The sequence below is a fragment of the Rhamphochromis longiceps genome, linkage group LG4, assembly GCF_057381845.1.
Source record: "Rhamphochromis longiceps isolate RC_006_pf linkage group LG4, R_longiceps_female_GT1.1, whole genome shotgun sequence".
NCBI lineage: Eukaryota > Metazoa > Chordata > Actinopteri > Cichliformes > Cichlidae > Rhamphochromis > Rhamphochromis longiceps.
In genome coordinates this window covers 31,678,441-31,701,623 of record NC_140560.1, presented here as the reverse complement: position 1 = coordinate 31,701,623, position 23,183 = coordinate 31,678,441, and the positions used below count along the sequence as shown (strand labels likewise).

At 40.7% G+C, this 23,183-nt stretch overlaps 2 protein-coding genes across 13 annotated transcripts in view; one reads left to right on the top strand and one right to left on the bottom strand.

Annotated features, from left to right (window-relative positions):
• The first annotated feature begins 7,754 nt into the window (after positions 1 to 7,754).
• On the top strand, positions 7,755 to 13,228 carry tmem98 (transmembrane protein 98). 2 transcript variants are annotated; one of them, XM_085404547.1, is made up of 8 exons: positions 7,755 to 7,893; positions 8,792 to 8,882; positions 9,739 to 9,954; positions 11,526 to 11,657; positions 11,769 to 11,802; positions 12,075 to 12,190; positions 12,269 to 12,328; positions 12,562 to 13,228. In XM_085404547.1, exons 3-8 carry the CDS (start codon positions 9,824 to 9,826, stop codon positions 12,761 to 12,763), a joined length of 675 nt encoding a protein of 224 aa, XP_085260673.1. In that variant the 5' UTR covers positions 7,755 to 7,893; positions 8,792 to 8,882; positions 9,739 to 9,823; the 3' UTR covers positions 12,764 to 13,228. The 2 variants fall into 2 exon arrangements, with proteins under 2 accessions (XP_085260673.1, XP_085260672.1); XM_085404546.1 differs by having other exon boundaries at positions 7,798 to 7,893; positions 8,789 to 8,882.
• svilc (supervillin c) overlaps positions 13,171 to 23,183 on the bottom strand; it is a 27,578-nt gene continuing 17,565 nt past the window's right edge. For 10 of the 11 annotated variants that reach the window (XM_085404533.1, XM_085404538.1, XM_085404536.1 and 7 more), the window contains 8 exons: positions 19,383 to 19,485; positions 19,098 to 19,305; positions 18,800 to 18,987; positions 17,144 to 17,299; positions 16,770 to 16,910; positions 16,576 to 16,688; positions 15,471 to 15,626; positions 13,171 to 15,238 (listed from right to left, as the gene is read on the bottom strand). In XM_085404533.1, coding sequence (XP_085260659.1) covers positions 15,149 to 15,238; positions 15,471 to 15,626; positions 16,576 to 16,688; positions 16,770 to 16,910; positions 17,144 to 17,299; positions 18,800 to 18,987; positions 19,098 to 19,305; positions 19,383 to 19,485 — 1,155 coding nt within the window. In that variant the 3' untranslated portion in view covers positions 13,171 to 15,148. The remainder of the gene's footprint in view (positions 15,239 to 15,470; positions 15,627 to 16,575; positions 16,689 to 16,769; positions 16,911 to 17,143; positions 17,300 to 18,799; positions 18,988 to 19,097; positions 19,306 to 19,382; positions 19,486 to 23,183) is intronic. The other variant, XM_085404537.1, reaches the window with a different exon arrangement.

Genomic DNA, 23,183 nt, shown 5'->3' with positions numbered 1-23,183 from the left:
CCAACAAATATGCAGCAACTATGTGATGCTATCATGTCAATATGGACCAAAATGTCTGAAGAATCGTCCCGTCAGCTTGCTGGCTCTATCCCGTTTAAAAAAAAAAAAAAAATACAAAATAAAACAACTATCATTTACACAGTGCAGAAGACAGAGTTAAGAGTTAAATAGTGCCATGGTGCATTACAACAGATTTTTTTTGCATTATGCATTAGATATGTAAACAGTTTTCTACTATAAGTGCCACCTCTCACACTCCTGGCTTTCCTGTGCCTTGCTAAAATTTAGGATGCTTCAAACCCATTTCCCCCCTTTTAAATGTAGGGAAGACACCATGCTTATATTAACTGCCCTGTGCACAGATTCAGTAGCTGAGACACACACGCACGCACACACACGCACGCACACACACACACGCACACACACACACACCAATCCAATCATTTCTACTGTGAGGATATTTTCATTTTCACGTTTGTAAAAGTACACCCTAAAAGCTGTTAAGCACACCAATGTAGAATCTGGTCTCTCTAATCAATAAAGACTAAATATGACAAAAGGCAACCTGGTAACATTGAAGGCACATTTTATTGAACCAAAATTTGCTTGAGGGACTTATTGCACAATTACTGTGGTGTTGTTAGACAAATCATCATTACACATGGACAGAATTTTCAATGTTTGTGAAACCTTATATCAATAGAAGCCTTTATAGAAATGACCCTCTCTCAAATATGCCAGGCCTCGTTTATTCCTGAGCCAGTTTGTTCAAATGAATCTCCTAAAAAAAGAACCTTTATTCTGGTGGTATTTACAAGATGGCAATTCACATTTTTAGTATTTAAGGTCAGGTCACATGATGGTATTTCAAATACATGTAATCTACAAATACTAGAATCATGCAGTACCCTAAAATCACCCTTTAATCTGCAGCAAAAGCAACAAAACACTTGCCTTTTTTCTCTGTTTGCCTACCAAAAAAGGGATTTCTGCACTACTGAGGAGACTAGGATGAGCACAATAAAGAAGCAGAGCCGTTTGGCTAAAAGCCTGCTCCATTCTGTGATTCTCAAGGACAATTCTATGTCCTATCCTCCACCGATTCCTGCACCCTTTATCTAAGCCCACCCTACCAAGCTCCATTGTGTTGTTCTCAGTTGCAGAGAACTTCCTGCAATTCCAGCTGCTTATAAATCAGAAAGCCATGTAAGCCTTTGGAGCAGCAGGGGCTGTAGATCCCTGGAGTAAAGCTGGGAACATTCAAGAAAAAAAGTTTTTCTTTGGGTCTCTCTCTTTTTAAGTTCCTCGTCACAGAAAATTGTCTTTTTAAACATTTGAAAAGCTAAAAGAATTTTATAAGCAGCACAGGTCTTACAAAATAGGGTCATTAAAGGCAAAGTATATCATATGGTAGCTCTGTGTGGAAATACTCGATATATCGATTCCAGTGATTCAGTCACGCCCAGCCATAGTTTACATGATGAGCTGAAACATTCTGTTCAGTTCAGGAAGAAAACACAGCAAATAAAGATAAACCTTTATTCTATTCTTGTTGTCCATATAACAAAGCCTTCCACCATTAATAACAGATATAGTGCCCTGGCACCAGGGACCTCAAGATCAAACTTATTCTTTATAATAAATTGTTATGACGAGGTAACTAAAGCTTGCTTTCTATTCAAGTTGAGCACTTTCTACTACAAATCTCATTTACCCAGAGCTTTTATCTATATTTTTCTAATGTGCACATACAAATGCATCAAAATGTAAAGTTGCATTCAGGGGGAGACTACGGGTTCAGTATTTCAACATGCAGACTGGAGACTTCACTATACAGACTGGAAGAGCTGGGGGATTGATCAACTGACCTTCCAATTGATAGATTACCCACTCTACCATCTGAGTCACAGCTGGAATTGAGGAACATAGAGGCCTGAACTACCTGCAACAGCAACTTCTGTATGAATGACACCAAATGTACCTTCTCTAAAGGAAAACATTGAGTCTGGCTTTGGTTTGAAAGTAGCTTAGGAGAACAAACTGTTCTGGTAACACCTGTTCAAGTCCCTGGGGAATTAGATACCATCCAAGCCTTTATATTTTTACAGTTTTTATTTTCAACACCAATGATGACTCTGATGTAATGTAACAGTCTGTCAGCACTGATAATCTTCTCGCAGTGGTCCTTAATTTCCTTGTAATCCTGTTTCAGTCTCTGCTTCACTGTATAGTGCATGAAGCAAAGATTTCTCCATTGTATATAAGCTCATTAAAGACTGGACTGACTTGCTTGTTTTTGTTGGAATGCATTTCACTGTTTGGGCTGTTTTTGCTTCTTTTTAAATGGCATTTATATGTTCAGAAAATTAATGTACACATATGTCTAGACCAATCACAGTACAGCTACATTATTCAACGACCCCGTTTGGCTGAACAAGCACAAACTCCACCGGAGTGTTCAGTGTGTGCTCCCAACTTGTTTTCACTGCCCCCAAGTGGCTGAAAAAAGTGCCCTGACACAAGCCCCTTCAAGGTGTACAGGCTCCACATTTTTCCCATGCAAGTAATTCACTAAATTGTTATAGGCACTACACAGAATTTGTGACTACTGGCTGAAATCAATAGACCAGCTCATTCAACTGAAAGATCCACAAATCTTGTAACTTAAAATAAAAACTGCAAGCTGCAAATACATTCAATCCTCTTTGTATTGATGATAGAAGTGGAGTTGTTATGGACTTCTTTTTTTTTGGCCAACATGTCTAATGTGTAATGATTCTTAAAATACATAAACTCATCTCATGTAACGAGCATTCTCAAACCACTTCAGGTCACTGGGACATTTGGGTTTGCACTTTACTCTTACCTTTTGCACAACATGTTTTGAAGTAAAGCCTCTCTTGTTGTATTTCTGCTTCCCCTGCATTTCTGATACAGATGGTGCTGCCATGCTTTCCTCCCAGCTTCAGAGTGCTGATAAAACAGAGAAAACAAAACTTTTTTTCCTTAAATCTGGGAAGCAATACCACCCCCGCTAAACACACAAGACAGGCATAGAGAATACAATAGGGGGTAGACTGGACAATAACATTTTCCATTATATTGCTGGAGGTGCTTGTAACATTTTTTTTCATCTTTATTTCCAAGCAAACACATTCTCATTTTCTGGCCCGAGCATGTTTGAAAGCAACGGCTCAATTCATATGGGAAAACATAAGGAAAAGTATTAGGTTTGAAAACGTATAGAGAGAGCATTTGATTAAATCTAAAGGATGAAAACAAATTTTATATACCCGTTTATGAAAGCACTGAATTTAATTTGAATAAAATAATATAAAATAACCCTGCAAAAAATTGACAAAATAGATTTTCTGCTTAAACAACCGCACCTGCAAGGGAGGCTGATGGAAACATATTTGTATAGCCGCTCTTTCAGCAGCAGGCATCAAACACAAAGACTGTTGTCAACCACTGATGGTGAAAAATGTTTCCCACCGTTTCCGATTAGGAGACAGCGAGGAATAAATAAAAATCACCAGAGCGCTGCTCTAGATCCACAGATTCGCTAAGACCATCCTCAACCATCCATTACAGAAGACAGACGCCCTCCTCTCCACATGTGAACCCTTAATGACCCTCCATCCCCTGCCCGCAGAGCTGCACAGGGCCACAGGAGTCATGAAAGGGCACAGGGGCTGCAAAAGAAAGCACCTCCTCCTTCCATATCAATCAGCTGAAGGTGGATAATCGCCAGCTACTACCCTTCCTTTACATTTATGTTAAGGGTTCAAGGACAATACCAGAAAGACTAACACGGTGTTTCATTATCGTCAGGAATCGGCTCATGTTCTAAGGTGATAGTGAGGAGAAAAAAACAAAAGAGTAGCAAGAGAACTGTGCATTTTTTACAACCTCCTGCCGGCAGCAGGACTCTACAGCTGGTGCACCAGTTTGTTACAAGTTCAGGAAAAAAACATAGCAGATGGAGATTTCTGTTACGATACAGTCCATTGGTTCTGATTATGAACAGCAGGCAAACCTTCCCACATTTTGATAGCACAGTAATTGCCATTTAAGATTTGAGATTTGAGAGGTAGCTTTAGAAAAATCAGTGAATGTCTTACTAGACAGAACCTTAGCCTCACAATATGTCCACAAGAGAGAGAAAAACGCTTAAATGCAGCTAAATGTAACCTTACACATGGTGCCACTTCAAAGCTGGCTGATAATGATCATAAAGTATTGCAAAGGTAAGAGTAAAGTTTGCTTTAACAGACATAAGTTGGAGTACTCTACTTCCATGAGAGAAAAGATAAGCAGCTGCCCTCAGGCAAGGTAGATGAATGAGCAGCACATACCGAACGACTTTTTGTGGTTGTGGCTTTGAGATGAAAAATATTTTAGTGAAACTAAGAAAATCGATACTGCGGCTCAGAGTCCAAAAATAAAAAGACTTATTTTAGCCAAAAGCTGGCCTAGTTCTCTCTTGCCAGTCAGTGAATTCACTACTGTGCAGGGATAAACTTCAAAGATGCAGCTATATCAGGATGCAGCACAAACACCTAATGATGCATGGCAGTGACTGACAGGATTGCTCAAACATAAAGCAGCTTTTACTGGCTCTATGCTGAGGTACTCTGCTTTTAATGTTAATTTCCAAATTCAGAATAATCATCTCTGCCAGTGGTATGGATCAGCTCCGATAAAGTAGAACACACAGTGGATGTAAGACATTAATATATGAGAAACACCACCAGACTGCAGTACCAGTGTTGGATTGAATGACAAAAAACACATGTTACAACTTTGCACAGGGGCCATGCCTCTTAAGGTTGTACTCTATTAATTATTCTCCAAGTCTGGGATGAGAAATGGCCCTCTACAACTTTAGTATGGACTGAAAGAGCTGCAAAAGTTGCAGGTAGATCATATCATCAGGGGATTTGTCATTTATCAGGGTATTGTGGATTCTTGAAAACTTTAAAGACTTAAGATCCACGTTGTCTTAAAAGTTTTAAATGCCATTCTTTAAAAACAGCCTTCCGGCTAAAATTGAGATCGTGCTGTTTCACGGGTCACTAATAAAGGAAATGTATTTATTCAACTCGATAAGGAGAAAGCACACCAATGACTCAATATTCAAAACTAGTTGTAATTAGATATTTAAAAAGAAAGATAATCCTTACATTTTATGATGATTTTAATAGGGAAATGTGTAACTGACCAAAAGTCAGACAAAACAGAACAAAGCAAAACGGACAGCATTTTGACACGTAACGGCAAAAAGCTTTCACAAAACTCCTGTGGTTACATTAATTATGGCTTTAGTCTGCTGTTTGTTAAACAGAGCCACACTATGGCACATGTTTGCTTTTCCAGACGACTGACTGGAATGAAGCCGCTGCTAATTAATGCTATTAGTTCCACCTATGCTTCTCTGGCCATGAAAAACACAGCAAGGGTCTAAAATGCAGATACAGTGGTGAGCGAAGCTAGAGACTTATTTACAGAGCACATTTAAAACCAAAAACGGAAGCGCTGATCCTTCTTAACCCAAATAAAAGCCCACTGTGTAGAAGTGTTTAGTGTAAAAATATAAAGACTTGAAGCACGGCAACAGTTTAAACACTTTAATTATGGAGAATAGTCCATTTTACAAAGTGTAGGCTGTTATATAGGCAGACTGTGAGGTATGATCCTTGGCCTTTTTTAATTTTAAATACATTACTGTCTGATAAGTATTTGTATTGATCTGCACTATAAAGATATGAATATATTCATTTATGTAGCCCAAAGATGCATCACCAGTTTCATGTGGCTATTTAAATATGGGGACAATTGAATTATTGCTGCTTTCAAGTCTTATCTCATCTTTACTTTTATTTTATTTCCTCAGTTTGTTTTCTATATTTCTAATAAATTTAGATTTTATACCATACTGTTCATACGTCTTGAGCAACACTGCATTTCTTTATATTTTGCTTTCAGCAATTTACTGAAACGTCAAAAAATACATGGAAATACAGTGTATAAAACAACAGCACTTTGATTTGATATGACCAATTTTGTTCTTCAAACCAGCCTGAACTCTCTTGGCAGATTTTCTTGCCATTTCTTCAAGCAGTCTTCAGGAATAGTTCTCCAGGCTTTTTGAAGTACATTCAAAGGTGTTCTTTGGATGTTGACTGCTTTTTGTTCCATTCTCTGTCAAGATGATCCTACAGTGCTTCAATAATGTTGAGGTCTGGGCTCTGAGGAGACCAATCCACAGTCTTCCATTTTATGTTTCTTTTTTTAAATCCAGGTATGAGTCTGTTGGTTTACAGTCATTACTGCTGAAGAATGGAGCTGTGGCCAATCAGATGCTTTCCAGATAGTATTGCATGATGGATCGAAAACTGACTGTAGTTTCCTGCATTCATAATTCTATAATTTTTGACAGGATCTCAAAGAGCACTGACAGCGCCTCCACTGTCTTTACAGACACTCATTTTTGTACCACTCTTCTGACTTCCAACTTATACAATGATAATGACATGAATAAAATTCAAAATTGGATTCAGCACTCTGTGAAACCTGCTGACACGGATTTTCATTCCAATTCATTCCAGTGAATTCTGCATAACTCATGCTTGTCTCCCCGTTTCCTTTCCTTTAGAATAGCTTCCTGACAGCCACTCTTCCACTGAGACCATTTCTGATGGGTTTTTGGGAAAGTATTAAACTGAAGCAATTTGTGAACTTAGAAAACTAACTAAGCTAAAATTTAAAAAGAAAAAGAAAAAATATCCTTAGTTTTAGTATCCATTACTTTGGTAAATAATTGTGTTACCACTTGTCTGACGAGGAATTGACGGATATTTTTAGAGACTGTCTACAAGCCTGAGGTAATGGTTTTCAAATCATTTTGTTTTATTGTAATACTTGTACTGATTTTCCCAAATCTTGTTACTAATATGTGCCCTTCATACAATAATAATTAAAAACTAATTTTAAAAAAACCTAAACATTTGGAAACAATAAAACAACTAAACTGAAACAAGAAAATAAATTCTGTAAACTAATTAAAAATGAACTAAATGAAAAAATGAAATCAAATAAAAAACGATTAGAAAATATGCTGACACATGTTTTCAACTAATAGCACTTTGGTATTAAAGAGTATTAGGACCACATAGAGGGAAAAAAATATAGTGATCCTTTTTGAGAATAAAGTCGAAATTTCAAGAAAAAAGTCGAAATGTGCAGATAACAGTTGTTTCGAGACAAAATGCCGCAGCTGCGTGATATCAACATTGTAACTGAATATACTAAATGCGATGAAGTACAAATATTTTCCTGCCTATGAGTATATATGCAGATACATATATAAAGAAAAACGCGCAACAAGTTCTTACATAAATGTAATTAATTACCTTTACAGGTGTATTGGTAACAGCATCACTAGTAGCCCTAGTTTGCTAATTAGCTTCAGATACTGCAGTAACTTCAGCACGGGACCTGACGGGTGTGCCGAGTCACCTTCGCACAGGTGTTAGATGAGCAGTGAGGGTACGCCACCCAGTGTTAGCTGAACAGCCGTGTGTGTCACACTCGCTGTAGCTATATTTCCAAAAGCAGCTTAACAGCCAAGCAAGAGCGCGCCGCACGCACACACGGTTCAAGCCTTCCGCATGCGCGCGAGACTAAACGCTACGCTGTCCGGCGCGCGCTGGGAAAAGTTTGATCATCAGTCACTCACCGACAGCTTCAGCGCTGCGCCTAATGAGCTGCTTTCCTGCGCGTTCACGTGCCAGGTCTGGAGATGTCGGTGCCGTCTCCGCGCTCCCGGCGGCGGAGCGTAAACTGTTTTGTCTCCTCACAGGAAACGACTAAAAGGACAAAAATGTCCAGGTAAGTCACCGGGAAATGCATAATTTGCGATCTTCTTTTAGATCAAAAAGTGGCCTGGGTATTAAAGCGTAACCTTAGAAGTATTTACTAAGTTTTAGCCTTATTTAAAAAGTTAGAAAGTCGATGTTTCTAATTGTGAAACACCGAGAGTAGAAAAGTTTTATTGGGATTTGATTATTAACTGAGAATCAGAGTAGAGGTGTGTCTTCATTGATCTCTTGTTCAAGAAAAGACGATAAGAGCATGAATATGAAAAGGGAACCCAAACTCACATTTGCAGTGGTGATGTTTAATTGCGTTGCTCTTCTCGGCTGTTCTAATGAAGGCCTTGTAGTGTGTGTGTGTGTGTGTGTGTGTCAGTTTAGATTTATGTTTAGATGGACTATATGTAGTATTCATAATATTATCACCAGTTCCAGTAACTTTTTAACTTAGGTGTTTAAGTTTTGTTGCTCTTCTTTTTTCCTCTTCGGAAGCCCCGAACAGTTTCCCTTAAAGAGTTACAGCTTGTGCAGTTTTAAAGTACTGACTGAGACATGATTATTCCTCATTACCGAAATGCTGTATTACCCGTGGAAGCTCTTTACTCACACTCTAAACTGGCTCTGTACTTACAATTTTACTTAAGAGGGGGAAAAAATGGCATGGTATTTTTTTATAGAGGGCTACTTTGAGTACAGTTTTTGCTTTTAAGCATATTTACGGTTTTTGCCTGACTTTTGAGATCTAATTAGTTACTGTAGCTGTCAGAAATTTTCACTGAAGTGTAATGAAAAGCTGTGCTGCTGCTCCTATTAACACAGACTGCACTAAGGAATGTGGGAGCGACTCTGTAGAGATTTTCCATGCCCCAAAATACCTCAAATCAATCTGTTTACCTCTGTTTCTCTTTTAGCAGAAGGCTTTACTGATTTTTCAGAAACCACTGGCCTGCGAAAAGACAAAGAGTCAGAAAAGCTCTCAGGCAGGAGAAAGCCCTGTATGATACGGTGAGTGTAACACAAATTAATCTGATTAGAGAATTACAGCATTCCATGGCACACACTCACAATCATCCAGGCAAATATGCAGGTTTACAATGTTGTAATGTTGAAAGTTCAGCTGCCCTGCCTAATAAGCTGTGCTTGTAACCATTTACAAAACCAAATCATTGCTTTTTAAGCCACCTCACAAATAACAAATCAGTTGTGCCGCACCTAGAGACCTGCATTATTATCCAGTGACAGCTGCGCTACAGAGAGTTTGCACACATAATAGTTACCAGGTATGGCAGGGGAAGTTAATGAGTGACTAGACTGGGCAGAGGGTGTATACTTTACAATCTGATAGGCTAAATGCCATCTATATTAAACTGTGGATGATCCAAAAATACGTCGGTAAGTAGAGGTCAGGAGATTTTCACTTTTGTTTAGACTGTGAGCTTAGCGACATGTCTGCATGTATATTAGTTACACTATTAATCAAAATGAGTCTTAACAGGCTTTTTCCACGAAGGAACTTTTAAGCTGTTGACTTTGTGATTTGCTACTGAAGATGTTTACCCAGTCTTGGAATAAGACTATGTAAATTGAACAGTCTGTTCCCATTACAAATACTGTTTGAAGTGCAAAACAAAGGGGCAAGTGCACTTAGTATGCTTAGATAAGGTTCTCTTTTATGTGTGTATTATAGGTGTACCTAGTTTAGAAAGAGACAAAACATTTATTGTATTCTCCTCTCTGGCATGCCTAAATTGTACTGCAACAAAAATTTGTGAGAGAAATATCCAGAAGTGTTGTGATAATGTCTCTCCTCTGTGTTTTCATTCAATCAAACTAAACCTACCAATTATTCTTTCCACAACAGATGAGCGCCCATCTGTAATTGAGCTTTGGCACTTTTCCCCCTCGACGAGTTGCCATCTACAGGAGCTGTGGGAGCCAGAGTCGCCATGGAGACAGTGGTGATTGTGGCAATCGGGGTACTGGCCACCATATTCCTGGCGTCCTTCGTTGCCCTGGTGGTGGTGTGCAGACACCGCTACTGCCACCCGCACGACTTGCTACACCACTTCGACTCAAAGTCAGTGAATCAGCACAAAGCCTCTAAATCTATGAGACATGAGTTTCTTCCAGTTGAATTCAGGGTCACAAAACTTTTACCACAATTTTTTGAAGCAAGAGAAATATCCGTACTGTAATTTTCCACAGACTTGATCTGGCATTTTTGTTATATACATAGAACAGTAATAAAATAAAAAAAACATCCGGTTTTATTAATTTAGAAGTGCACCCTATTTTTTCACTTTGTCTTGGGACTTACCAACATTTGACAAGGCTTGGAAATACTGGGTTGGACCCCATTTACTTTTACAACTACCTGAATTTTTTGTGTTACTTTTTTCCAACTAGTTGCTGGAAACATTACTAAGAGATCTTTCTCCATACTGACATCATAGCATTGCACATTTCCTGCAGATTTGTCAGCTGCACATAGATGATGCAAATCTCCCATTCCCTTAGTGTTATTCTGCTGGAAGTAATCAGTAGATGGGTACACTGTGGTCATAAAGGGAGGGAGATGGTCTGGAAGACTGTGCGGTTTAAATAACTCTCAGTTCATACCAAGTGGCCCAAAATGTGCCTAAATAAATACCCAACACTCCCTTACATCACTAACCAGAAATGTTTATACAAAGCAGAATAGATCCATGCTTTCTTGGTTTACTCCAAATTCTGACCCTACCATCTGAATGCCACAATGGAAATTGAGACAGACAGTTTTGGTGAGCTTGTGACAATCATAGCCTCAGTTTCCTGTTCTTTGTTGATAGAATGGTACCCAATGTGGTCTTCTGCTGCTGTAGCCCATATGTTGAGTGCATACCACGATTGTAACAAGTAGTTAACTGGGTTACTGTTGCCTTCTTGTCAGCTTAAAACAGTCTGGCTAGTCTCCTCTGACTTCTGGTAGCAACAATGTATTTTCTTCCAGAGAATACTTGCATATTTTCCCTTTTTTTTTAAAAAAATTTTTGAACTGTTCTTAGTAAACCCTAAAGATGGTAGTGTGAGAAAATGCCGGTAGAACAGTGGTTTCTAAAGTACTTGGACCAGCCAGCCTGGAATCAACAACTATTCCATGTTCATTATCACTCAAAGCACCTTTCTTCCCCATTCTGGTCTTCGGTTTGAACTTCATCAGGTCATCTTGATCATGTTTAAATGCAGTGACGGGTGCAATGCAATCATGTGATTGGCTGATTAGATATCTGGATTAACAAGCAGTTGAAGATGTTTATCTAATAAAGTGTGTGGTAAGTGTAAATCAGGCCTTTCATCATAATAATCTAGGCATATAGGAATATAATTTGGCCTTAACAAATGAATTTAATATGATTTAAATTAATAACAGTCCATCACCATTTAATCAGATTAAATCTGATTTACAGAGTAGAATACCTCCTTTTAAGGGACATGGTTTGTGTCTGTTCAGCATTTAGTCATTTGGTTTTTAAAAAGTTCTTATTTCTTAAAAAGTGTTTTGATATATTGCAACACATATATGTAAATACTAAATAATCCCCAATCTGCAGTTACTCTCTGCTGTAATGAGTCTTTATTCAGCTTCCTCTTACTTCTGTTGTTTCACAGACCCACAGTGGATCTGATTGGAGCCATGGAGACTCAGAGCGAACCTTCTGAGCTGGAGCTGGATGATGTAGTCATCACTAACCCTCACATTGAAGCAATCTTAGAGAATGAGGACTGGATAGAGGATGCCTCGTATGTCTTACACGTGTCATTGTAGAACTATAGAAGTTTACAGCTTTTATGCATGTACTGTTTTCTGTCAGGGATTGCAAATAATTTCTTGAGTTTTCTTTTCTCCAACAGTGGTTTGGTGTCTCACTGTATCTCTATCCTGAAGGTAACAGAAATATTTAACTTACTGATTTAGCTCTAACTTTAATTTATATGTCTGTTTAGATTAAGTAGGCATATCAAAGTCTTGAAGGGTTTTCTGACTTTAGAATGTCTCGGTTGTCAGCTCCCGTTCGTTTAAGTCACAAAAGCAACTTGTCTACTAAGCATCAAAGTTAAAGTTAAATATTGAGATTTAATGACATTTATGTAATTTTCTAATTGCTAGATGTTATTAACTTGGCTAACTGCTGCTGTTACAATTACTTCCACATATAGATATGCCACACTTTGACTGAAAAGCTGGTTGCGATGACGATGGGCTCAGGGGCAAAAGTTAAAGCACCAGCCAGCCTGAGTGATATTATCACTGTGGCTAAGCGGATCAGCCCAAGGTAACGTGATACACTCCTTATAACTTTATCTTGTAACTAAGATGGACTGACCATCTTTTATCGTTGTCCGTCTCACAGGGTGGATGACGTAGTCAGATCTATGTACCCTCCTCTGGATCCAATCCTCTTGGATGCCAGGTAATTTGATCTGTTTTTCCAGAGAGGTGTGACTTCGATAGCCTAATGCAAAAGACTTTCAGCTTCAGTGATTAGTTAGGTGCCTGAAGAAGCCAGGAGGGAGCAACAACATGACTTGATTTATCTGTAATAATTTTGGAGATGGCCAAATGGATGATAAAGGTTGGGATAAAAATGCTTTTCTTCCTTCAGCAGCTCACTGATTTGAATATGATTGTTTTATTCATTCTCAGGGCCACCGCTCTCCTCCTTTCTGTCAGCCACCTGGTCCTGGTCACCCGCAACGCCTGTCACATGTCCGGCAGTTTAGACTGGATCGACCAGTCACTCCATGCGGCTGAAGATCACATGGTGGTTTTGCGAGAAGCAGCACTAGCTTCTGAACCAGAACGATGCATACCTGTAGCTGATGCTCAGAGAGAACAGGCCATCTAAAGCAAACCACCTGGTTCGTCTGAAGAGTCAAAAAGGCACACTACCCAGACTCATTATTCATTCCAGATAAAAGGTTGTGATCATAGATGCAAGGACCATGAAATATTTTTAAAGTAACTTTACTACACCTACACACCTACCCTACTACACCTGCATAGTGATATTTTCAAAGTAGATCTCTCAGGCTGACACACATACATTTTTATGTAACCCTACAGCAGATATTTTTACAGCAGAATGTCTTTTGAAATGTCTTTGAGTGTGCCATCACTGAGCGGTAGGCCTAAATCCAGCCTAACTAGGCCTGCATAGTCACATGATGGCTTAGTCAGCTAATCCATTTTGAGGAAAATAATACCCATTAGCCAGTGAACCCACACTGGGTGAATTGAAGACTAACCCGAGATGGTTCCAATTTTGTAGGTCAGCTAGTCGTGGACGTTTTTTTTTTTTTTTTTTTTTAAATCCCTTAGATACTCTTATGCTGTTAAAAATCACCCAACTGTGAATTTTCTAAGATCAGCAGCAAAGGATTTAGATATTATTACCACAGAAAAAGATTCTTCTAGTTGTGTTTCTTCCTCTTGAAAGTTTCTAGCCACACTGGCAAATATTAATATTAATTCAGATATTGCAATGCTGGTCTTACAATTAAGCTCTCAGTAGTTTGTTTGGCAAAAAAGAAACGTGTACAGACAGATTGTAGAAGACCCCAAACAATGTTTTAATTCTTTGACTTATTCTTGAGAGATTCCTCAACAACTTACCATGAAAGTTGGTATAAGATGATTATCAAACACAGGCCAAGAATGGCTGATTTAAAGCCAGCCCACTATTGCGGACTGCTCGTCTATTATACATATATTAGCAAATCTTGCATAGGACATGATGTTTAAGGTTGTTGTTACAGTTGCTGCACATGTGCACATCACTTTGCATTGTTCAGTGTCGGACTCAATCTTGTCGGTAGTCATTTAGGAACCTTATTTTCTGTGACAGTTGTTCTCCAGACGTAGAGCCATATTGTAAAATATAAATTACTCTAGATGGGAAAACTTAGCCTAATTAACAAAGATTAGCATGCTATTATTAGCATGTTACCATTTTCTCTCCAGTGACTCTGGACTTCGTGATTGCTAGACAGTAAGTCAAGAAATCCTGACAACAAAATGAAAAAAGTGTTTCGAACGCAGCCACATTATGCTAAATATTAGCATGCTAGCATTGTCAATGTGATCATGTTAACAAAATACTAGGGGTTCTTTTTGTTTGCTACTCTTGTTTCTGTTTTGTTTTAGGGTCTTTTTTGGGGGGGGGGGTTATGTCAGAGATGGACAATGAACCAACCTGAGAGTGATATCTTAAAAACAAATAACAAAAAATTGCTGTAGAATCCAGCTGTAGCATCCCTTTCTATGTGTATACTACAAAAAAAGAGAAAAAACCCACAAACATTAAAGTAGACTGACACATTCACATCAAAATTTGTTAAGCAATACATGTGTTACATAGATTGTTTTTCCTTTAATAAATAATGGGCTTCCATGCATCATTGAGAGATACAGTATGTCTTTGTGTACTGCTGTGTTATGAGGGTGTTTGGAACAGTGTGTTGATTGAGGTGAAACTGAATTAGCGTGTTGCTTTGAGCTAAAGGGACGTTATTGGAGCATGTCTACCTGTGCCTTCATGCATAGCTAATAGTGAATCCCCAAGGAGCCTTAATAAGGCATCGCTCCCAGCCACAATGAGCACATTGGCCACAGCTACAATACACATGGCACAAAGCTTTGTGCACACAAGGCTTCCAGACAAATGAACACATCAGTGTGACACGATTGTAAAGTACACGTCACAGATTACAATGCCATGTACTCTTATTTTAAGGTTCTTGCGGCAATCGTTAAGCAGGGAAGAAGAATCAAAATTGAGGAGAAACTGCAGCTCAGAACATTTTGGTGGAAAGATATTGATCAAGGAGGAAACATTTAGGAAGTGGTTAGCCTTTTTTTGTCTGTTTACATTGTTTATTAGCATTAATCTTTTTGTAAGCACTCCTATGTTTTCTTTCCAATGTTTGTTACTGATGTCTTTATTTTACTCCCATATAACCTTTTTTATTATCTTTCACTGATTTGCACAGACAGTAAAAAAGTTTGTTTATTTTCTCTCAACCATTTGGTAGCTTTAAAGAATGTCCAATAAAAAGTCCACACACTAATTTGACATAAATAAAAGTGATCTCTTTGTAGTTGTATTATGCTGTGAGCAATTCTTTGTGTGGAAACATGGTTCTTATGTCCCCCCCATGCCATTTTCCTTTCGCAGCAGACAAGGAAGTCTCTGCTGTCACAGCATCAGTCAGCCTCCAGTTTATTTCATTGTCTAACAAAACAGCCCTTTGCTCTTCTTCAGATCAATTTGCTTCCAGCTTGGGAGGGAGGCATATTCATCTCTCTTCATTTCCAAAATAGTCTGAAACATAATTGAAGTAATTTATTTATGGAGGAGACAAAGTAGAAATCAATTTTTAAATCCAATACAAATGTAAACATTAAAGTTGCGGCAAAACTTCCGCTCTATATTTATCATTAGCTTATAAACATGAGAGCATCTTCAGCATTTTCATTTGGAAAATCTGGTGAAGGCTGAAGCCTGCTGGTCAGGGGACATCACTGCAAGATGGTGACATCATCCATCAGTTTACCTGAAAGTCCTCATTGGACAGGTAGACCTCCAGGCGCTGGGGGTCCACTCCTTCAGGAAGGGGGCTCCGCAGCAGCTCCTCCAGAGGATACTGGGTCTTCATGAGCTGGGCCAGGGTGTCCTGCACCAAGGTCAGCTTCGCTCGCCCTGTATCACCCTGAGTCACACCCAAGGAGAGAGACATGGCAAAAAAATAGACATTAAATGTGTATTCTGTAAAGTTCCACAATGCTTGAAGATGTATTTAAGCCATTTGTTACCTCAGTTACTGACAAATAATTTTTTGCCAAATACCAGTGGGTTTTTTTTTTGTGTTGCCACATTTGACCTGTGACTGACACGTGGTGCCCTTTCTTAACTAATGACCACACTGAGGGGACTCATGATGGTGGGGCTGACCACTTTCAGATATGAGAGGTTCTCCACAGGTGAGGTTTAAAGTTTTGAACCATGTGCAAAAAAATGTAAAAAAAAATATTAGTCACCGAGATCCCCCTAAAAAAAATTGTTTCCTTTTTAAAATTCACAGAGAAACAACAACAAAAAATTAACCTTGATTCTTGTGTGTGGCCTTAAAGTTTTAAAACCACAGATATCACTTCTGCAACTTTAATCTTAATTTTTCTTATATAAATGAGGTTTAAGGAACAATTAGACCCTCACTTCCTTAGTGTTATAGTCATTTTGAGACCTGTGATGTAAGGACAAGGCAATAAAATAAGAGTGAAAGAAGGAAAGCTTTGCAGGTTATTCAGCAATGAATCTTTTTTATCCCCAGGCATCAACATGAATTATGAATTTATCCAACCTCTGTATCATTTGTGATGAGCATAATTAAATCTAAAGTACCAAACACACATAGTGTTGTGATCTTGGTTGGAAAAGGTGCTGCTCATTGGCTAACTTATCTTAGATGCTACAAGGTCGCCTTCTTCTATGACACAGTTAAAGTTTGCACATGAGCCCTAAAAAGGAATGCTTTTTAATGTAATGTTAATGTTTAATGTTAAAGTGGGAAGAAATATTGATTAGACGAGATTCAGAGGTTGTTAAAATTAAACCAAATTATAACATTTGAGCTCATTTCTGGATAAACATGTTCATACCTGTGCATGAGGTTCAAGGCTTTTCTCCCAGCGCGGGAAGACATTAGTGAAGGTGAGAGGCTCAGCCCCCTCGAGGATGAGATACGCATGTGGCGGCCTTCTCTGGTTTATTTCTGGGATACAGAATAAACAATACATTTTAAAACTTATCAAGTTCTGTATGAAACCAACTCCTCTCCCTCAGTTCTTACTACCTTTGCAGTACTGCAGCGCTGTCTGCATGGCACACTTCCTCTCATGATGCCAGAGTTTCCAGGCTGAGGAGCTCTCAGTCTGCTCAGGCTGACCTCTCTGCCACAAGTAGACCTCCAGACGGTTGTCAAGAAGGAACAAAGCTGGCACGCAGACAACAAAGAGGGAAATTGGGCAATAAAGTGGAATTACATTAGACTGATGTTTTTGGCAGGGGGGAGGATAGATGAAGTTAAACAATAGATGAGTGTATAGGGAAGCAATTTTCTGTTACTTTTTAAATGTGTTTATTTTGCAGATAAAATGACAGAGGTGAGAAACTGAAAAGCAGAGTTGAATATAAGATGAATTTAGTTTGTTTTGTGTCTGTTTTCACCTGGTTGTGGTACACTGTATAGGCTCTCCTGGACAAAAGGCATTGCCATCACAAGCCCCGGCATCTGCATCGGACTCTGCAGCTCCTCGGCCTGGAAACTCCCAGAAGAGGCACTCAGGTGGAAGAGGCGAGGCGTGAAGTTATACTTTCCTGGATCTGCCATTACAAAAGAGTTGTTTCTTACTAGGGCTGAACGATATATCGCATTTGCGATAATATCGCGACATGATCAAGTGCAATTTTCTAACCGCAAAGGCTGCGATTATACTCTGGACATGTCCAAATTCATGGGCTGCATCCTCCTGAGGCCGCATTTGTAGACCGATTACGTCACAGCGACGCGCCGAAGGCTGTCCAAATTACTACCATATCCCAGAATTCATAGCGCGGCCCAGCCAAACTCCAGTTTCCAACAATGGCGGCCGCTACTAAGTTTTAAAATTACTCATACTAATCTTTCTGGGTCACAAAATAAACTTTTAAAATATTTTCAGGCGAGAAAGTAGTTGTGTAAACATCAAATATCTGCTCGGTTTATCAAGATATCCCATATTTGCAAAAGTGCTTCGACGTTTTCAGAGGCGTCTGCTACCCACCAGCTCGACAGCTAGCCGGGAGCTCGAGGGTTACTGATGCGGCCGAGAACGGCACAACTCCCGGCACATCATTTTCAGATCACCGCGGAGTTTCGCTGCTCGGGTTAAACGTGATATATAAGTCACTTAGACAACCTAAAAATGTTATTGTTGGGCTTTTTTCAGTGTTTTGTTTGTTCGTGAGTAAATCGGTTTGGCTGAGATTAAAGTTATTAGATTAGATAAAATAAAACTTTATTAATCCCCCGGGTGGGTTCCTCCTTGGTTTTCACACAGCTGACTAAACGTCAAACAGAAAACTTATTAAACAGAAGTATGAGACAGTCGAGAATTTACGCCAGTGTCTGGTTATATTTTAGATAGCAAGAAGCAGACGGCCGAGTTTATTAAACTCCACCGAGACAGCGGTGACGCTAATCAGAACTAGACCGTCCAATTTCACGCCTTTAAACTTTAAAGGCGTGTTTGTGTGTGTGTTTATACAATTGCTATTATGTTTGCACTTTATGTGTAATGTTACTGACTGCAGAGATCAGTAAGATGTGTGTATTTTTTATTTATTAGTTTTATTTATTTAATATTATTTTTTAATTGAATGACTGTCTAGTAGTTCACAGATGTCGAAAAACTGAGTGTGGTAAAGCCACTGATTTTGTTTATGTATATTTCTGCAATCTGCACATTGTACTGACTTTCATTTTAATGTTTACACCAGGGTTCCTTGTCAGCACTTTATGCTCAGATGTTTGTAAGCTAAAAATAAACTATTGTGTATGTTCAAATATACTGTTGTGATTGAAGAAGTTAAATAAAAATGTCAGTCATCAATTCATGCATCACCTCATGTCATCATAACAGAGGTCTGTCTTCCAGGAAAGAACAGTTTAAAATTAATGTAATATAGTATTGGCCATACTATATGATGTATTGCTTGTCTTTGTTTAATAATACAGAAGACAAAGACCTTAAAAAATAATCGCATATCGCATCGCAATCGCAATATTGGGGCAAAAAATCGCAATTAGATTATTTTCCATAATCGTTCAGCCCTATTTCTTACTATGATTTGAAGGCTTACAGTCCACAGCAAAGCACAGTGTGTGTTGCGTTGCACCTTGCAGCATGCAGTCATAGGCCTTCCTGTCCTTTTGTCCCAGTGCTGTCCAGAAGTCTTCTGGCTCTGAACCTTCCTGTACTATCTGCACCTTTACAGGGCTGCTTTTGCTTAAACCCACCTCTGATGGACAGCTAAAACACACAAACAAACAAAAAATAAAAGTACATTCAAGCTAAAAAAAAAAAAAAAAAAAATTGATACTGAGAACTTTTAAAAAGCGCAATAAGAACATGTGACTCACATTTTAGTGAGGACCTCCACCACCCTCTTGCCGACTTCCTTTGTGCTGCTGTGAGCCTTACAACCAATCCAGAGATAGAGCACTCCCTGCTGGCCATTTAGCAGGACAACACAGCCTCTCGACCTCAGACCCGCACAGCAGCAGTCCACCTCTAACAGAAAACCCTCTTCTGGGAGCTCCCCTCGCACACAAAACAGACGCCAGCTTTCTGTGTTTTGATAATCACAACATTCAAACAAAGAAGAGAAGGAAAATGGACTGAAAACCAAGCTGATTTTACTCCACCTGTGTTGATGGAAGCTTCCTCTTGCTTTCCTTTGTGAATGACCAAGCCTCCCTTGAAAAGCTGCAGGAAACAGGGGGGCTCTTTTCCCTGAGGCACAACCACCTTACAAAACACACCACACAAAAGATGGTAAACAGCTGCATGCACTTATGTCTGCTGGAAATATCATCAATAGTACTGGCTTCTCAAACTCTGTCCTGTGTTCCTCTTACTCTTGTAATATTATTTTTTTAAGAAGGATTTGTTGGTGTTGTGAAGAAGAAAAAGATGCAAGAATGTGTTCTAATTGCATTTCATATGTCCTTTGTGAGCTTTTGCAGCTTTTTCATACTTCAGTTGTTTTACGGGATCTGGATTTTTGTGCTTTTAAGGTTTCGATGCCTTTCAGGGCCAACGGCACTACAACAGACTGGCACTATAATACTGCTCGTCCCAGAGTTCGAACACTAGTGGCTATTAAAGGAACCTCATAATAAATTCACCACCGATGTATCATAAGATAAGATCATAAGATCATAAGATGGCGCCGGTGAGGTCGGCTGCCGTCACGACTGCTCCGACCACTTTTTCTTTGTCTTTGTTTTTTAAGTTAGTTTTCAGCGTTTCTAAATCGGCAAAATCATCACCATTGGGTACATTAGGTATGACAGTGACACTCTTGTTTCTATTGGTATACAATGTACTCACAATTCGAAGTTTTTAACTCCGGATCCGAGCTGGCCGAGTGAGATCTCGAGGGAGAACAAAGGGAAGCGGCGGCGGCCTAGAGGGAAGCGAGCCGGCGTCAGGAACAGGCTGAGAGCTCGTGCACACCGCACACCTCTGCCTAGCATCCTGCTCGCCAACGTCCAGTCACTGGAGAACAAGCTTGACGACCTCAGGGCCAGGATAAAGTTCCAGAGAGACATTCGGGACTGCAATCTCCTCTGCTTCACCGAGACATGGCTGAACCCAGCGGTGCCGGACCACGCCATCCAGCCGGCCGAGTTCTTCTCGGTTCACCGCATGGACAGGACACGGGACTCGGGGAAGTCAAGGGGAGGCGGCGTGTGTTTAATGGTGAACAACAACTGGTGCAACAGTGCGAACGTTGTTCCTCTCACACGCTCCTGCACACCAAATCTGGAACTACTGTCCATCATGTGTCGTCCTTTTTATCTACCTCGGGAATTTACATCGGTCATTGTAAGTGCCGTTTATATTCCACCACAAGCGGACACGGTCACCGCCTTATGCGAGCTGCATGAGGCACTCACACAGCACCAGACACAACACCGGGACGCTGCGCTTATTGTGACGGGGGACTTTAATAGCGCCAACCTCAAACGTGCAGCGCCGAACTTTTATCAACACATCACCTGCCCCACCAGGGGTGAAAGGACACTGGACCACTGCTACACTACGGTCAAGGACGGCTACAAGGCACAATCCCGCCCCCCGTTTGGCAAATCTGATCACGCCGCCATCTTCCTCATGCCAAAATACAAACAAAGGCTAAAACAGGAAGTTCCGGTTCAGAGGAAGGTCGCGCGCTGGACGGATCAATCGGTGGCCGCGTTACAGGACGCACTCGATGACGCAGACTGGGGCATGTTCAGAAACAGCTCCGACGATGACGTCAACGTGTTTACGGAAGCGGTTGTGGGATTCATCGGGAAACTAGCGGATGATACCGTGGAGACAAAGACTATCACAACGTTTCCCAACCAGAAGCCGTGGGTGGATAAAACCATCCGCAACGCTCTGAGATCCCGCACCGCTGCCTACAACACGGGACTCATGACGGGGGACATGGACCCGTACAAAGCCGCGTCATATAACGTGCGGAGGGCGGTGAAAGAGGCGAAGCAGCGCTACGGGAGGAAACTAGAGTCACAACTCCAACAGAGTGACTCTAGGAGCCTGTGGCGGGGACTAAGGACAATAACGGACTATAAAGCACCAACAACCGGTATGACGAACGCGGCCGTGACTCTGGCAGACGAGCTGAACACTTTCTATGCTCGCTTCGAGGCTGCAGCTAAGGTCTCCAACAATGCTAGTGTTAGCGGCACTAACGGCTGCAGACAGGAAGATACTGCCAGCACCGGAAACGTGCTCGTCATCTCCGAGCATGAAGTAAGGAGAGCCTTCAAGAGAGTGAACACCAGGAAAGCAGCAGGACCAGACGGCATCCCAGGTCGTATCCTAAGAGACTGCGCATACCAGCTAGCTCCTGTGTTCACTGAGATATTCAACATCTCTTTATCTCAGTCGGTGATCCCCACATGCTTCAAAGAGTCCATCATTGTTCCTGTCCCGAAGAAACCCCACCCTGCTTCTCTCAATGACTATCGCCCTGTAGCCCTCACCTCAGTAGTGATGAAGTGCTTTGAACGCCTGGTCAGAGACTTCATCATTTCTTCACTACCAGACACACTGGACCCACTACAGTTCGCTTACCGTCCAAATCGTTCCACAGACGATGCCATCTCTCATCTCCTCCACACATCACTCACTCACTTGGACACTAGAAGGGGGAATTATGTTAAAATGCTCTTCATAGACTACAGCTCTGCATTTAACACCATAATTCCCTCCACACTCACCACCAAGCTGGAGCATCTGGGACTCAGCTCATCTATGTGTCAGTGGATCTCCAACTTCCTAACTGGCAGACCACAGGCAGTAAGGATGGGCGGACATGTCTCAGCCTCCACCACTCTCAGCACTGGAGCCCCCCAGGGGTGTGTTCTGAGCCCCCTGCTGTACTCTTTGTACACATATGACTGTGTGGCCACTACCAGCTCCACCACCATCATCAAGTTTGCTGACGACACCGTCGTGGTGGGCCTGATCTCTGATAACAACGAGACGGCCTACCTGAAGGAGATTAGGAATCTGGAGAACTGGTGCCAGAGGAACAACCTCCTTCTAAACGTCAGTAAGACAAAGGAGCTGATAGTGGACTTCAGCACTAAGCAGGAGAGGAACTACCAGACCCCCGTCATCAACGAGTGCCCAGTGGAGAGAGTGGACAGCTTCAAATACCTCGGAGTTCACATCACGCAGGACCTGTCATGGTCCTGTCACATCAACACCGTGGTGAAAAAGGCCCGACAGCGTCTCTACCACCTCAGACGCTTGAGAGACTTCCAACTGCCCTCCAAGGTGCTCAGGAACTTTTACTCGTGCACCATAGAGAGCATCCTGGCGGGAAACATCTTAACCTGGTTCGGGAACAGCACCATGCAGGACAGACGAGCTCTACAGAGGGTTGTGCGGTCAGCTGAGCGCACCATCCGCTCCGAGCTCCCTGACCTGCACTCAATCTACAGCAGGCGGTGCTGGACCAAGGCCAGGAAGATCGTGAAGGACCTCAGCCATCCCAACAACAGACTGTTCTCTCTGTTGAGGTCAGGAAAGCGATTCCGCTCCCTGAAGACCAACACAGAGAGACTGAGGAGGAGCTTCTTCCCGCAGGCGATACGGTCTCTCAGTCACACCACCACACAGTACTGACCCACACATATGGTTCTTACACACATACTGGACTTTCTGGACTTTGGTTTTGCACAACACTGGTCACTATATTCTTCATTTCCGGTTAATACTTGTACAGCTGCTGTTATTGTGTATATATTTATTTATATTTAGATTTCTTCATACATTCTTATATAGTTCTATATTGTGTATTGTGTATTTTGTTGTACAGTTATTTTATTTTCAACTTTAATTTATATATTTATCTTTATCTTATTCTTCCCAGTTAAATTTACCCTTCATTCTAATTTGTGTTGTACAGTTATTTCATTTTTAAC

Coding starts and splice junctions, on each gene's coding strand:
- tmem98 (XM_085404547.1), top strand. CDS start 9,824: ATGGAGACAGTGGTGATTGTGGCAATCGGGGTACTGGCCACCATATTC. Junction 9,955..11,525: donor CTACACCACTTCGACTCAAA/GTCAGTGAATCA, acceptor GTTGTTTCACAG/ACCCACAGTGGATCTGATTG. Junction 11,658..11,768: donor GACTGGATAGAGGATGCCTC/GTATGTCTTACA, acceptor TTTCTCCAACAG/TGGTTTGGTGTCTCACTGTA.